The sequence below is a fragment of the Bombyx mori genome, chromosome 19, assembly GCF_030269925.1.
Source record: "Bombyx mori chromosome 19, ASM3026992v2".
NCBI classification, from domain to species: Eukaryota; Metazoa; Arthropoda; class Insecta; order Lepidoptera; family Bombycidae; genus Bombyx; species Bombyx mori.
The window spans coordinates 14,997,971-15,015,044 of record NC_085125.1 but is presented as its reverse complement, the minus strand read 5'-3'; the positions used below and the strand labels follow the sequence as shown (position 1 = coordinate 15,015,044).

General features: G+C 43.2%; 1 protein-coding gene across 1 annotated transcript; it reads right to left on the bottom strand.

Annotated features, from left to right (window-relative positions):
- Positions 1 to 2,154: 2,154 nt before the first annotated feature.
- LOC101737585 (zwei Ig domain protein zig-8) lies at positions 2,155 to 14,447 on the bottom strand. The gene is made up of 8 exons (XM_038017820.2): positions 14,253 to 14,447; positions 7,284 to 7,418; positions 6,182 to 6,408; positions 6,024 to 6,101; positions 5,873 to 5,956; positions 3,417 to 3,551; positions 3,116 to 3,329; positions 2,155 to 3,031 (listed from the first exon to the last, which is right to left on the bottom strand). The coding sequence occupies exons 2-8, from the start codon at positions 7,372 to 7,374 to the stop codon at positions 2,913 to 2,915; spliced, it is 948 nt and encodes a 315-aa protein (XP_037873748.1). The 5' UTR covers positions 7,375 to 7,418; positions 14,253 to 14,447; the 3' UTR covers positions 2,155 to 2,912.
- Positions 14,448 to 17,074: the final 2,627 nt, after the last annotated feature.

The following is a 17,074-nucleotide window of genomic DNA, read 5'->3' as shown; positions in this document are numbered from 1 at the left end:
ACGCCTTTCTGGCCCAACCTGTATAAGCAAAAAAAATATATTTTCGGAATGGCCACATTTGGCTTTTATACAAATCTTTATTCTGTTTGGCCACGAATCTATGGATTCACGCACTGTTTCCAAGGGAATTTTCGCCACTGGTTGCTCAAAAAAAAAGGTCACCGTGTTGTTTAGAGCAAGCCACTAAGTCCTCTAAAACTAACCATAATTTGAAGTCTAAAGGGTTGAGGTCTGGGTTGGATGAGGGCCAGTCTTCGGCTCTTGGAACGTTGGTATCAAGCCAGGCTTGGATTGCTCGTGCCTTGTGACCAGGTGCAGAGTCCTGCTGGAAAGTACAAGTTATACTTTTAGAAAGTGTATTGCTGAGAGGTTTCACAACATGAGCCATGGCCTGTATCTTGAAAAGCTTTGGCTGAAGTTTTCACTCCTTATTCACAAAAATGCAGTTTGTGACTCCTTGATAAGACACGCCCCAGCAAACTATCACTGACGCAGGATGATGACCACGTTGTACGTTTCCGACCATTTGAGCAGCTTCTTTAGAACTGTGAGCGTACACTTTATAATTTTGCTTATTGTAATGTACTATATTCGTGAATATAGAACCGAACCTGCGTATCGCGACAGAAGGCGTTTTGATCGATTCACTCTCTTTAATTGTAAATATTTATTTAGGGCATATCCTGTATATCGACAATATTCTGAGCTTCAGGTCTTGTTTTATATTTCGCGACCGACTCCTAGCGGGAATCTTCATTTCTCGCGTTCATTTTTTTTCTTTCTAATGGGGTTTCGACGAATTCTGGGTTTAACAACATTAACAGCCTTCGACAGACGAAGTATCTGTTGATAGTACGATATACGAACATGCGGCTGATACCAAGCTTTTGAAGTGTCTGCCTCCATACCCATTTTGTGCATGGCGATCACTGCAATCCTATTTTCTTTAACACCCCATTTCATATTGTAATTTGATAATGAACACGAAAAAATATGTAAAATGGCGCAAAATCGAAAAAAGCTTTTAAAATAATATACCTACGTGTTCTAAATTCCAAAAAATTAAAAAGTTGAAATGAAGAAGTTTTTAGAATTTATGGCCAGACCAAATATATTTATCTACAACTTCAGGAGTTCCCGACAGTTATTACGGTGGGCTTAGCATAGAAATTAAACATGACTTTCATTTTATCCATATTCATTTTAAGGCCCACTCGTTGAGAAACTCTATTGAGGTCACCGAGCATCTGCCCTAAATCTTCCAGCGACTCAGCTATGACCACTATATATAAATAATATATAATACAACATGACAATACGTGGCGCGAATTTACAAAAAAAAAAAAAAAAGTGTGTATGTGTGTGTGCAAGTCACACACGGTAGAAGTGAAACTTATAAAAAAATAAAAATAATCGCAAGGGTCAACCACTCACACGCAGTGCAATGGCGCAGCCTCACCCTGGGGGAACCACCTGCATGATCACGGTATCCCTACATCAAGTAAGTATGACGTAGCAAGAGAAATACGAGAAATAGGAACTATGTAACATCTCGTCACCGCGGTTCAGGAATTGTTGAATTTACGTGCAGCGACTTCTGTTGATAACAAAGTAGTCTTTTATAGTATGAGGTAGCGCCCTCTGTAAATTGATATTATAACTTCACGTATAACGTTTTCTATCTCATTCTCTCGCCGGCTGAATCCTATACATTTATGTATTTGTGTCTCTATGGACTTATTTTTTCGTTTCGTTACGTTTCATTTCGTTTCATCTGTTTGAAATCACAACGATTCTAAAGAAATTTCACTTCAAAAAAAAAACCGAGACGCTGTCTCTCTTCTGACTCTCGCTCTTCCTAAATTGTATTTTTTCTGTGTAACCGTAAAGAATCTCTCGCAAGTTCAATTTTACTCTCAATGGACCTAAGAAGTTTTTCTTCAAAAACAAATGCTAGATTTGATTTTTTTTATTGACAAGGCGATATCTGACGTTACAGCTAAGTGTACTATGTAAGGTAATTATTAACATAAACAACTCATGTCTATTCATATGTTTTATTTTTTTCTATTTTTGTGTGTCATGTCAGTTCCATCGATTGACAATGGATTATCTCTGAACCACCTACAGGATGCAAATAGGAAAAAGCATAAGTTATTTACAATTCTTTATTATTCATTACATAATTGGAAGTCTTGAGAAAAACATGAATCCTGACGTTGATTAAACGTTCGACGCCATCTTGTGGCCGGACACCCCGGGCTCCCCGTGCTCCCCGTGCTCCCCGGGCGAGCCGGGAGGGTCTCGGTAACAAAATGGCGTCTAGTCACATTCGTTAGGTACATACGTATCTGCGGTGGCGTCGACAACTTACAATTAACTTAATCCTATTCCCGGTCCGGGGGGCGACAGAGACCGCACCGTCCTCTGTCGCTCAACGAGTCTCGACCACGTTCAGTTCACCTAATGTTATAACACACACACACACACACACACACATGCACGCGCGCCTCACGTCTTATATTTTATTTGAATCAAATCTTTATAAATATAAAAGTCCAGTTCGGAGCTAGTGGAGTTGCACCGTCGCAGTGACCGACACAACAGTCCATTTCACACCATTCGTAACTCTCCTAAGTAAAAATGTTATTACTGTATAAATTCACATAATGTAGATGATATAAATTGAATAAAATCGATCCCATCAAGACAAGTGTCGGCCAAATATAGTTATTATCTCGTTATTTACATTTTGTTTTCATAAAACATATGGGCAATTCCTTTTTGAAGGACAATAAAATTCGAATAGATTTACATTAATAATACATTTATAAAATTCCTCAATTCAAGTTATTGTTATAATTACAACATAGTATGTACACAGTAAACTAGACTAGACAGGGTCGGGCGGCTCAGAGCGCGCCGAGCCTCACACCGAGCAGGGCGGCGAGCAGGTTGGCGAGCAGGACCGCGCCCCCCGCCGCCCCGCGCCCGCTCCGGCTCCTGCTCAGCGTCGCCGCCATCTTGTCGCCTGCACACAGAAACAGCTCATCGGTATGAGGGCGAGTTGTTGGTGAGCGCGGATGGGTGGACGGGTGCGGGGACGGATACTGACTGCCCTCGGAGACGTAGACGTAGATGTGCGCCGGCTCGGTGTTGGCGGCGGCGCAGGTGTAGTTGCCGGAGTGTCGCGGCGCGGCCGAGCGGATGGCGAGCGCGGACTGCGTCTTGGGGCCGGGCTCGGTCTGCACCGTCACCCCGCGCGCCGCGTCGTAGTTGATCATGCGCGAGTTGTGGTACCAGAACACGTACTGCGGCGGGACCGGACTCTGCCACACAACCACACACACGTACAATATCCAGCACTTCTACATATGCCGGCAACTGATAGATGAGAGATACGGAATGCGATATACCTTTTCGATGATGCAGACGAGGTTGATAGTGGAGCCGGCGTCCACGTGATGCTCGTCGGCGCCCAGGATGAATGCTTCCGGCACCGCGATGTGCAGGTGCACCAGCCGGGACAGCGTGCCGGACGCCGTCGACACCTGGGACGTCAACACAAGCTCACCATCTCAACTCGTACTCGTACTACTAAGTCTGGCCATAAATACTGTTACAAATAAAAATAAAAATAAAATCTATTGCAAATAACATTTATTACTTTTACAGTGTCTTGGTTTAATACATAAATATAAAACAATTTAAAGTATAAAAAGCTTATTCGAAGTGGTCTCCATTGGCTGCAATACAGTCCTTTAAACGTTGAGGCCAGTTATCAATAGAAGCACGCACTCTTTCCATGGGAAAAATTTTCACTGCCAATCGTACGGATTGTTTTAGGGACTCCAAATTATCATGGCACTTAGAGCAAGCCGTACTCTCTAAAACTGACCATAAATCATAATCCAGCGGATTAATATCGGGACTAGACGACGGCCAGTCTTCAGCTCTGATGAAGTACGAAACGTTCGTTTCCAACCAAGACTGCGTAGACCGAGATTTATGACCTGGCGCCGAGTCTTGCTGGAAGGACCATTCTTGATTATTGAACATGGTGTTGTTAAGGGGCTTCACTACCTTCTCAAGAATGGTATCTTGATACACTTGTGCCGATGTTTTGATACCTTTTTCACAAAAATATGGCTCAGTCACTCCTTCATAGCTAATACCCCACCAAACCATCACTGAAGTCGGATAGTGCCCACGTTGCACTCTGTCGACTAATTGGGAAGCTTCCTTAGAGCTTTGAGCATAAATACGGTCATTTTGTTTGTTAAAATCTTGCTCAATTGTAAAAAATTTCTCATCCGTAAACAAAGTTTTTCTATGACCTCCCTTTGCGTACAGCTTCAGTAGTTGTTTTATTTTTATTTTTTATTGCTTTTTTTTATTGCTTAGGTGGGTGGACGAGCTCACAGCCCACCTGGTATTAAGTGGTTACTGAAGCCCATAGACATCTACAACGTAAATGCGCCACCCACCTTGAGATATAAGTTCTAAGGTCTCAGTATAAGGTAGTTACAACGGCTGCCCCGCCCTTCAAGCCGAAACGCATTACGGCTTCACGGCAGAAATAGGTAGGGTGGTGGTACCTACCCGCGCAGACTCACAAGAGGTCCTACTACCAGTAAATACGCAAATTATAATTTTGCGGGTTTGATTTTTATTACACGATGTTATTCCTTCACCGTGGAAGTCAATCGTGAACATTTGTTGAGTACGTATTTCATTAGAAAAATTGGTACCCGCCTGAGATTCGAACACTGGTGCATCGCTAAACACGAATGCACCGGACATCTTATCCCTTAGGCCACAACGACTTCGATTCGATTTCGATTTTACCACCCTATTCTCTTTTAAATTATCAGTTAAGAAATGACCAGTACGACTCTTATAGGCCGCAAGTCCTAAGTCATCTTTTAAAATACGCGACATGGTTCTAGGTGCTATCTTCATCTCCCGAGATAAAATCTCTTGCTTTCGGACAGGATTTCTTCGAATTCTTTCCCTTACTGCTTTGACCACCTTTTTCGTACGAACACTACGTGGACGGCCAGCTCTTTTTCTGTCACAAACAGAGGAGGTCTCATTGCACCTATTAATAGCCCGGTACACAAACATTTTACTAATACCAAGCGTATGGAGAGTTTTAAAAATTCCATTTGGCTCCATACCTACTTTGTGTAATGCAATCACAGCGATTTGGTTCTCTATATCACCCCACTCCATTTTAATATCGCAAAATATTGTATAATGTATTGGCGCCAAAATGAGAAAACTCAATGAGAAATCATATAAAAATGACAGATTCCAAATTCAAATGTAATATTTTGTTTATTGGAACGAAGTTCCTTATCGCGCGTTGTGAAAGGGGGCTAGATGGAAAAAATTCTTACGAAAAGTTGTCACGACACTTTTTAGATCCGTCATTCTGACCAATCAACGTGTAGGCGCTTATCGCGTGACATTGCTCGTATCCGATTGGTCCGCGTAATGAGTACAGTTTCTCGAGATAGCGTTTCAACAATAGTAATTTAGTTCATAGTATTGTTTTTTTCTTCTTCATAATGCCGTAGTTTATTATTATAACTTAAAAAAAAAATTACAATTCCTTCACTAATTAATCGAAAGGAACTTCGTTCCATCCGGGTGTCCCTTGACACCTCTGAAGTTTTTTTTTAAATTGTAACAGTATTTATGGCCAGACTAATTATACATCTACCTGGATCTGTTCTAATTATAGATTTACAATAGTATTATACAGCCAGCCCATCGCGTGCCCTGCCGGCTGGCGGTTGCACGTCATAGTCGAAGCGGGGACAGTGGGAGATGGTTCAGTGGTACCCGACAACTGGCAGGTGCTCACCTGACACTCGTAAGTTCCGTTGTCTCGTTTCTGAACGTACTTAATCTGCAGGATCCAATCATCCGACCCCTCGCTGTGCAGCACCTGGAGGCAGACAGAGTGCGTACAGTACAATGCTATATGCTAGGGATGCGTGTGCTCCGAGTCGTACCTGGAACCGTTCATCATTTGTGTACATGAGCACTCCTGAGCTGATGATGTGCCAGTCGCGGCGCCGAACCCACGACACCTAAACACAAATAGCACGTGTACAGGCTGCGTGTGGGCTGCGTGTGGGTGGCGGCAGTGAGAGCACGGTATGGTACTGACCCCTCGCTCGCCGAGGTTGCGGACGGGACAGTGCAGGAAAGCGACTGCCCCGAGCTGCGCCAGCACGTCCTCCTGCGTGTTGTTGATGGAGGGCTCGCGGTGCAGCGCGTCCAGCGAGCCCAGCCAAAGCTCGCGCCACGCCGGCACCACCCCGGCCAGCTCCGCCAGCTCGGTGAGGTCGGAGTGCGACACCACCACGCTCGGGCCCGTCGCCGCCGACCCTGCTTCTGTAACACCTCCGTCGCTGACTCGTGTGCCCCACTGCTGTGACTGCACTCATCACTCCTACCCTTACTACTTCTACAGTACTTGCATCGTACTTGCGTCGCACTGATGTATGCGCGGTGCATTACAGTACTGTGATTCCGAAGAAATGCTTCTGTAAGCGCGATGATCTATACTGGTGGTAGGGAGTGCTGTGACCCTCACGTGTGTGTATTTGTGTGTGTGGGTATCGTCGCTGAGTTCGGCTTCAAATCGTAATATATTAATTCAGCTTTGATCTCCTGTACAATTCAAGTTCTGATATCTATGGGCTCCGTAACCACTTAATACCACGCGAGCCGTGAACTCGTTCAGCCATCAATGCAATAAATAAAATAAAGATAAAACAGTATCTCCGAGTTCTTTCTTCTGCGTATGCTATGTACACATATCTACATATGTACATATATCATACAATATATACATGTGAAGTGCTTTAAACAATACTAATAATAATAAATAAACAAAAACTTGATACGTACAGAGTGTACATATATTGTCAAGGCTTCCAAAAACGGACTAGAAAGGGAGAAGACAGATTTGCCTGCTACTAACATCTTACCCACAGTCTTCAGTCTACCAGTGATCATGGCACTTGCAATACCGTCGCAACAAGGGGAACTGAACAAAAGTGAAATTTTTGGTAAGAACCGTCGTATGATTCTTATAAAGAAGGTTTGGGTAATTCTATACGAGCTCGCAGACCCGAGGCCGGCTCAGCGCGGGAGTAGGGCAGCTCGCGACCCTAAAGCTATCTGAAGTAGCTATGTGAAGCTACAAGCAAGCACGATTTTTCTCTGTTTCGAGTTCGGTCGTTATCCGAGCGCACGGTACTGACCGAGCGAGCCGCCGCCGGCGCGGGCGACCAGCGCAGCGAGCGTGACGCCGAGCGTGACGGCGAGCGTGACGCCGAGCGCGGAGACTGACATCACTCACTGCCGCGCCGCGCCCATCCCGCTACATGCGCACCCATCTGAAACAAGCAGTGCACACTATATACATATATGCACAGTGCACGCGCAGGTACATCGTCCCACAGGACACGTTGTAACGGACCAAGTACGTAGAGACACGAATATTGCACTGCGGAGGTGCATCTATAGAGTGATAGTAACAGGTAATAGCGTTGTTTTGTTTTGCCGATCGTCAATATTGATCGCCAAATAATCGAACGAATATCGAAGGATCTAGAACGCTCGAAAAGTACAGCGCCATCTATTGTCAGATAGCGGAAACTACTACTAGAGATGTGTGGAATATTCTCGATAATTCTAGGGATAATATAAAAATAAAAAAAGCGTTGTAGAGATGGCACGCAGTCAGTCAGTAATCGGAACTACTCGAAGCGAAACAGCGAACGGATCACCTGAAGCGAAGCGGAACAAGCGAATTGAGAGTTTTAAAGTGTTTGTGAAGTATTTAAGTGTTCTAAGTGTTGAATACAGTTTTAAGTTACTGTTGTACTTTGGTGAAATTTTATTTATCCCGAACCCCAGCGCGTAGCATTATATTTGTACATATAAGGTTGGGGAAAAAGTCTTTTCGCATTATAGTATGTATGAACTTGTAATAAAATATCTTTGGCTATACTATTTGTATCTGGCTGGTTTTGGTATCATTAAAAGTTTAAATTTTAAAGAAGATAATTCTAAATTCAAATTAGGAAAATGTATGATTTTTATTTATTTTTCGTACTGTCAAGATGAGTGAATGTAAGGCAGAAATTCGATACATTTTAAAATTTTACTAACAAAAAAGGTAAAAATGCAAAAATTTGCGATGTTTATGGGCCTGGCGCAGTGTCTGTGAGAGTAGCACAAATTTGGTTTAAGCGTTTTCAATCCGGAAATTGTGATGTCAAAGATGCACGTCGCTCTGGTCGCCCTATTACGGATAAAATGGATGCCATTTTTTTAAAAGTGGAACAAGATCGGCATATCAGTAGTTACGACATAGCTGAATAACTGGGAATGACCACAAAATAGTTTTGGCGCATTTGAATAAAACTGGGTACACAAAAAAGCTCGATATTTGGGTACCTCACGAGCTTACTGAAAGAAACCTAATGAACCGTGTACTCATTTGTGATTCTTTATTACGACGTAATGAAACCGATCCACTTTTGAAGAAGCTGATAATGAAATGGCTGGTAATGAAAAGTGCTTCACGTACGACAAGAACGTGCGAAAAAGGTCGTGGTCAAAGGCCAGGCAGGCTTCACAGCTGTGGCGAAACCCGGATTAACTCGCAAGAAGGTGATGCTGTGTGTGTAGTGGAAGGGCGTTATTCATTATGAGCTGTTACCACCAGACAGGACCATCGATTCTGAACTCTACTGCGAACAACTGATAAGAATTAAGCAAGAAGTTGAGAGAAAGCGGCCGGAATTAATCAACAGATGGGGTGTGATTTTTCATCATGATAACGCTAGACCCCACACATGTTTAGCCACTCAGTAAAAATTAAGAGAGCTTGGCTGGGAGGTGTTAATGCATCCGCCGTATATTCCTGACCTTGCACCTTGAGATTTCGAGCTGTTTCGGTCTCTTCAGAATTCTTTAGGCAGTGTCAGGTTTACTGGTGGTAGGACCTTTTGTGAGTCCGCGCGGGTAGGTACCACCACCTTGCCTATTTCTACCGTGAAGCAGTGATGCGTTTCGGTTTGAAAGGTAGGGCAGCGTCGTAACTATACTTGAGACCTTAGAACTTATATCTCAAGGTGGGTGGCGCATTTACGTCGTAGACTTCTATGGGCTCCAGAAACCACTTCACATCAGGTGGGCTGTGAGCTCGTCCACTCATTTAAGCAATAAATAAAAAATAAAAAATATAACATCACGAGAGGACTGCCTAAACCAATTGTCGCGGTATTTTGATCAGAAACCCCAAAGTTTTATAGCAATGGGATCACGTCCCTACCTACAAGATGGCAAAAATTAACGAACAAAATGGTACCTACATAATTTAGTTAAATGTAAATAAACTATGTTAAAAAATGTTGTGAATTTTCTTAAAAAATGCGAAGAAACTTTTCCCCAACCTATTATTTGGAAACCTCAAGAAAATCTGAGTGTCGATTTAAAGCACGATTGTGTTTCGCTAATTACAAGTGACGGTGTACTGGACCTGATAAAGACGTGCCTGCACTACACGAGCATATCATCATCCGCGACTGTGAGCGGACTGCGCACCGACTGTGTAAACCAAGGTCGACCAATCGTGTTTACAGTTGAGTGCGAGCCAGGGCCCCTACCGAAACGCATCGAAACAACTTCATTTGAGTGGTGGCTCTCACCCATACGAGTGCTCGAGCGAGGCGAACTACTCTTGTCGCCTTTCTATGGAATGTAAAGGGTTATCGCGACAGAGAGGCGGGGGGGACGCGCGGGGCGAGGGGGCTCTGGTGCCGCGCAGCTAATGCTGGTGATTGATCACCGCTCAGTCGCCGAGATTGATGCGTTTTTTACGAGCAGCACTCGTCCACTCCCGCCCCTCCCCTCGCCACATCCTCCCTACGACGCCCTCGCTGCTACACCGATCACACGTCACCTTGAGGTAATTTTACTTCTTGAATTCGTTCAGTATGAACCTCAGTATCTCAACAATGAGATAATAAATACATAGGCGGCACTGAAAATTTCGGGAATTAACGAAGTGACACAACATTACTATTTAAAAATGTATTTATTGCTTTTCGAAGTATTCTCCGCGAAATTCGACACATTTTTCCATACGATGGAACCAATAATTGAAGCAACCATTCCATTCGGAAGTTGGGGTCTCCAAAATGGCCGTTTTGTAGGCGTCCACAGCTTCTTCAGGTGATGAAAATCTCTGTCCACGCAATTTATTCTTTATTTTAGGGAAAGTATAGAAATCATTAGGGCTTAGGTCGGGGCTGTACGGCGGATGGTCTAATAATTCTATGTTTTCTTGCTCTAAAAACTCTTTTGTTCTGTGCGCGGTGTGAGAACTCGCATTGTCGTGATGGAGGACGATGCGGCGGTTGCAGTTCTCTTTACGGAGTTCAGAAACGACCTGTGGCAAACAAATGCTAGCATACCATTCTGCATTAACCGTTCTTTGTCCCTCAAGAGGAATAGTCGTAACATGGCAGGTTTTGGAGACAAACGTGGCCACAATTTTTTTTGCAACACTCCGTGAACGAACAATTTTTGTTGGCTTTAACTCATTTTCGAACACCCAAACTCGTGACTGGTTTTTTGTTTCGAGTTCGTACGCGTATATCCAAGATTCTTCACCTGATACAATGTTGTATACAGCATTTGAGGATCCTGCGTGGAATCTTTCGAGAGTTCTGACGCACCAAGTAACGCGAGCCGCTTTTTGCTCTTCACAGAGCGAATGCGGTATCCATCGGGAAAACAACTTTTTTACACCTAATTGTTCATGCAAGATTATTTGTATTTGACTCATGCCAATGTCTAAAGTTGCCTAAATTTCGCGGTATGTCACATGTCGATCTTCCTCAATCAGCTTACGCACAGCATCAACGTTTTCTTGGATGACTGCAGTTTTTGGACGACCTTGACGGGGATCATCACTGAGTTTGACACGTCCACGTTGAAACTCAGCAAACCAGCGATAAATTGTGGTTTTGGGATGGGGTTTCATCACCAAATGCAGAAATCATCCGGTCAACACACTGTTTTTGTGTTAAACCACTTCGAAAGTCATAATAAATCATCGCTCTTGAATTTTATCGAGTCAATTCCATTTTCTCAACGACTAAACAAGTTTGACAAAACCTCGTGACAAGACCGAGAATCTTTTTTTTAATAAATAAATGGTATTCGATTTTTAAAACCAAGGAGTTTTCAATTAAAAAGATTTTAATATGACAGGAACAGTGGAAATATTCCATTCCCGATACTTTTAGTGCAGCCCCTCGTATTGTAGAAGAAGGCGGACACAGTAAGGCGGGTTATCACTAGCCTCCTCTAGAATATCCCGACTGCACTCGCTGTCTATAAATGATATTCGATATGAGGTGGCACCGTACACCGACACTCCCTCACGGGGTCAAGCTGCACAGGCTGAAGTCATAAGTCTCTTCGTAACTAAATAATATAGCTCTCGGCCTACTGATAATTTTATTTCGAAGCCCTGGGACTGGGACTACGCGAAATGTTGTGTCGCAGTTGATCGGAGGGCATCAGTAAAGTTGCTTTGACTGATGAGTCGTTATAACGAGGATCAGCCCTCGACAGGCTGATAATAATCAGTACTGATCACGTCAACAACATTTTACCATCAAACTGTCCGTTATTGTAAATTCAGAAATGTCCAGGTACCTACAGTTTTTCTTACATTAAAAGCGATAGCTTTCGTCTTTAATTCACATTATATTAAAAGTAGCACAAGTCATTATTGAACGTCGAGCGATGTCCGTTGCTCGCACCCGCCTCTGCAGGCCAGACATCAACTAGCCGGGCGACTTGTAGAGTTGTAGAGCTGTAGTGAGTTCGGAATCGTCAAGAATTGTATAAATATATTAGAATTACTTGTAGATTGTGAAGACCGTCCTCACAAGACTGGTCCTAGTGACAGTAGCGACAGCACGATAAGCACACCTCCCCACTCACACTACATCTATAAATCAATTATTCGCGTAATTAAATTGAAAATTCTACCTCATGTCTCAATTTACAAAGTAACAAATGAAAAAGCCTCTGAAAGTATTATCATTACCCTCAGTTGCCGGTAGCAAGTTCATTTCAATGATTCCTCAGTAAGAAGTAACGCCTAGGTTCCGATACATTCCGGCACCTCAAGATGTTATGTTGAACTCAAACAACTCTATATCGGTGATCGGACAAAATTAAATCTAGAGCACTTTCCCTTCGTTACCAAAAGGATGCTCTAATGCGGAGACACGCTGATCAAAGCCGAATCATTAACAAGATACATTTCTGACATACGGTTGTCAGTAAATGTACGGCCTCGTGCACCTCCGTGCGCCACATGACGGAGCCAAGAGGCTCGTAGAAAGCACGCGCTCACTATGTGGTGAGTTTAGAAGTGATTTCGTGGGAGACGCACGTATTCTTGCATTATTAAGTCACGAATGGGACAATCAAGCGGGTCAGTTTGTAGAAACGGCAGAACGAGAATGGTTGTTTCCGTTGTCGATATCCATGGGCGATGGTGTAGTTATACGCTAACAGCGCTGGCTATGTTCGGAAGTCACTGGCTGGCACTGACTACATTACTTATTTGGTGTAAGTCTTTATTCTATTGTGCATGTTGTGAAGATATATTGAAACACTAAGAACGTCGTCGACTTGTTAATTCAGTTCCAAATATTTCAGTTACAGATGCGAGGTTCAGTCGTCCCTGCAACCTGGTCACACTGCGCATACATCTCCGCACATTGCAGTCTTGATTTTATTTTACGGTTTTTATGTTATTTCAGTACCGTGACAACTGATATTACCCATCTTGAAGATTTTACAGCCTTAGACTCTCATCGGCACAGTCGCAATGCTCGATTTATGTTGTCATCCCCGAAGGGCTCAGTATTTAACGAGAGAGAAATTTAATATTATCAGTTACAGTTAAGGAACTAACTGTTTGAAAATGATCAACTAGTTCTTGCAGTGATAGAGCCGGAGCGACGCAGCAGCGTCAGGTCAGATCCGACTCTGGACGAGGCGAGCGGTTAAATGAATTTACTTTTTAGTATGAATGCATTAGATTGTATAGAGTAGCGGCAGCGGCTGATTGGAGAAGTGGTAACGCCGGGCGCGGCGGGGCGGCGGCGGGGCGGCGGCGGGGCGGCGAGCGGAGTCCGACTCGGCCGCACGAACTGGGTTGTGTATAATTTGATTTATGAAACGACGCAGAAAGTTGTGCGAGTTGAGGCGAGGTGAAGCGAGGTGAAGCGAGGTGAAGCGAGGTGAAGCGAGGTGAAGCGAGGTGAAGCGAGGTGAAGCCACTTGAGAATCGCGAGTGTAAGTTAAACCGCGAAACTGTTACTGTTCCACGGACTACAGTACGGAAATAAATGACGAAGTCGGGACGGCTCGTAGACGATGGTGCTCTCATCACGGACGAGACTCGGGCCGATGATGGCGTTCGATGTCAACCCTCTCATAGGCACATTCACTTACGCAGTGCTGAGGATGCTGTTTTTCTACTACTCTTGTGCACTTGGTTCATACTTAATGTTTATACTATCAAATATTATACATTAGCCATAATAATTTTATATTAGTTCATTGATTTGCATTTGCATAAGCTATGTTATTAAAGCAGTTTTTCTCGTTTCAAAAACATTATTTGCTGTTTACATGCGACGTGTCGTCATCGTGTCGTCGTCATGCCGCGAGTCGCGAGCCGTCACATCACGCGGTGCGTGACGATATAATCACAATCAGCGGCGACATGACGGCAGGTCGAGGCAGGTCGACTCGCACCCGGGGCAGTCAGAGCGACATTATGTACTTACGACCTCATGGATGCCAATACTAGAGGAACATTATACGGAAAAACTCATTCAAAATAAAGAGTCATATTAAAATCATTTATGTTAGTTTTAAATTTAATTAATTGAAAACCTTTACTAAAATAATTATTTTAATAATTTCAATTCAAAAATGATGAAATGATCAATTTCAAACTAAATGTAAAACTAAAGTTACATATCAAAGGCTAGCAATTTTCGTAACTTTCAATAAAAGTTTCAAGCCAATAAAGCAATCTGCAGTTTTACATCTGTTTACAAAGTACCTAAATAGTTATTATTAATTGCAAAAGACGTGGTTTTATTATTATACAATAGTACCTTTATGACATTGTCCGAATCCAGATAATAATAAGAACCCAGCACTTCACACTCACTCGCGAGATATCTCCGAACAGTTTACAGGAGCGCGCCGGTCGCGTGTGTCGGCGTGTTTCGGCGCGTGTCGGCGAGTGTCGGCGTGTGTCGGCGAGTGTCGGCGCGGTGCAGCCACCGACGCGAGCTGCCTACAACTAACGCCGCGCACCCACTGCGCGCTCGGTCCGCTCGCTCCTCTACTCTGAGAGCTTGCAACATCTCTATCTCAGATTTCGTTCTTTTTTGTGGCGTCAGATTTACTTCTCATAATTCTATTAGGATAATATCAACATGTTACCTGTGTATATCTAAGCGCGACTAACACAGTCTAATCAAAATTTAAAACTCTAATCAATTACTTTAACTGAAATCCCTTTAAAAATGATTTAGTGAATTTCACAATATGATATGATTGTAAACGTTGCGCAGCTTTAAAAAAAAGCATGTCTTTTCCTACGACATTGCCGCTTAGTATAGTTTATGTAATTATAGAAAAGAAAAAAAAACTATCAATCTATATATGGCCACGTTATCGATGCATTTCTGCCAGAACAGTGGTAATTTTTCAAAGCCTTCTTGAAAAATTCAGATGTACGGGAGTCAAAAAACTCTTCAAAAGCATTTTGTACTGCCTCTCGGTATTTAATGTTTCCCCGCCAAGCAGTTGTTCAAACTTTGAAGAAAGTAGAAATATGTCGGCGCAGGGTCTGGTGACTACGGTAATGAGATAAAACTTCAAACTCTTGCTCTTGTAGCTTCGAAGTCGTCGGTTATGCTGTATGAGGACAGACGTTGTCGTGTAGAAGCAGCGGAGATGAGTGATTAATAAACACTGGCTAGAGATTCGCGTGCTTCTCCATCATTGTGTCCAATTCCTCAGAGTGCGCATCCATTGTACCATTTTGAAAGAAGCTGTGATGAACTTTACCGGTACTAGATCACTACACAGTTACGGTTAGTCAAACAATCAGATGAAATTCTAAGTTTTTTTTCTAAGCCAGGGTCTAAACAACATGATAGCCGCTTACGACTATCAAAAAGAATAAATTTCTCATCACAAGTTACATTGCGGTTCAAAATGTCTTCGTTTCTGTGTCTGTTAAGCCAGGCAATGCACCTTATCGCGCTCGTCGCGCCAGCTATTATTGTTCAATTCGTGCGGCACACACTTATCAATATATTTCGTTGCCAGTTTGACGCAAATGAACCAATATTAAATTGATGCGAACGTTGAAAGTAACTGCTGCTAACTCAACGGTAGATTGAGTATCGTCTGCTTCCACTATCGCCATTAATTCGTCATTGTTGTCTTTCGTTTTTCCGCGACCATGGAGGTCATTTTTAGATTTTGATTTATCTATCCCTGTCGTAAGCGTTCAAATCAACAAAAAATCGTACGTTCGTCTGCAGTGTCCACTCCGTACACGTAATTAACGTTGTGAGCCCTTTGAGCGGTTTTTTTAATACTTAGATGGGTGGACGAGCTCACAGCCCCCACCTGGTATTCAGTGGTTATTGCAGCACATAGACATTAGACATCTACAACGTAAATGCGCCACCCACCTCGAGATATATGGTCTCAGTATAGTTACAACGGCTGCCCCACCCTTCAAACCGAAACGCATTACTGCTTCACGGCAGAAATAGGCAGGGTGGCGGTACCTACCCGCGTGGACTCACGAGAGGCCCTTCTACCAGTAAAACTAGTATTGCTACTTCCATAGATCTCGTGTTCCATAATTATTCTTATTCGTATCGTATCCATATTGATGAAAAATATACGAATGTAGTGAAAATAAAACACTAACCAATAAACAAATGATTGAATTGAAAATACAATTGCTTAGATTATAAATCGAATTCATTTGAATTTAGAATTTATTTGCAATCCTACATAAATTACATTTCAAATGGCCGTATTGTGAAACGGCAATGGCAAAACTCCAATTATTTTAAAATTCATAACTTCACGTATTCCAGCTGTCGGTCATGTATTTTGCTTTTAATGTTCGTTAGTTTAATGGTCACTGTCTATTGGTTAAAATATTTTGCATGTATGAGTATAATTAAGAAACATAAACACTCCTTGCTCCTGGACAATACTGTCATCCTTATCGACTGAGGCGGCGAGTGCGCGCGGCGCGGGGTGCGGGAGCGGTGCAGGAGGCGAGGGCGTTTGGCGTCACAGCCCACCGTTCACCGCACTTGCAAACGAGCGTCGGACGCTTGAGCATCGTATGCAATTCACAGATGCTACGCGCTACGTCCATGGCGTAGGATTACGTAGCTTGACGTAGCGCCGCAGTAGCACGCTGTAGACCTTCCCTTACAGGACATCAAGAAATCGTGCTGGTGAACTCGATCAAAGGCTATATAGTTCTAAATATGTTTAATTAGTCGTTAATCTCTATACATTATAAGGTATGTTCTTGAACAAACAAAAGGGGTCACGGCTCTGGACGTACTGGGCGTGAATGTCATTAGTTGAGTGTGCCAGCGAGGCCGGGCCTTATGTGCTGATATTCATTTTTCTTAATGCTTATAGCAATTGGCCACATTTTCAATTTTAAATGACGTTTTAGTCAATCTGTGGTTTTTCAATGAGAGACCGGTAGTTCCCGAAGCGGCAATGAAGTTTTTTTTGTTTTTGTTTTATTGCCTTTGTAGGTAGACGAGCATACAGCCCACTTGATGGTAAACGGTTACCGTCACTCGTGGACGTCAGCAATGCCAGGGGCAGAGCCAAGCCGTTGCCTACCAAAAATATTCAATTGAGTGGAAGGGCT

Coding starts and splice junctions, on each gene's coding strand:
- LOC101737585 (XM_038017820.2), bottom strand. CDS start 7,374: ATGTCAGTCTCCGCGCTCGGCGTCACGCTCGCCGTCACGCTCGGCGTC. Junction 6,409..7,283: donor CGCCGGCGGCGGCTCGCTCG/GTCAGTACCGTG, acceptor GAGGTGTTACAG/AAGCAGGGTCGGCGGCGACG. Junction 3,330..3,416: donor TCGTCTGCATCATCGAAAAG/GTATATCGCATT, acceptor GTTGTGTGGCAG/AGTCCGGTCCCGCCGCAGTA.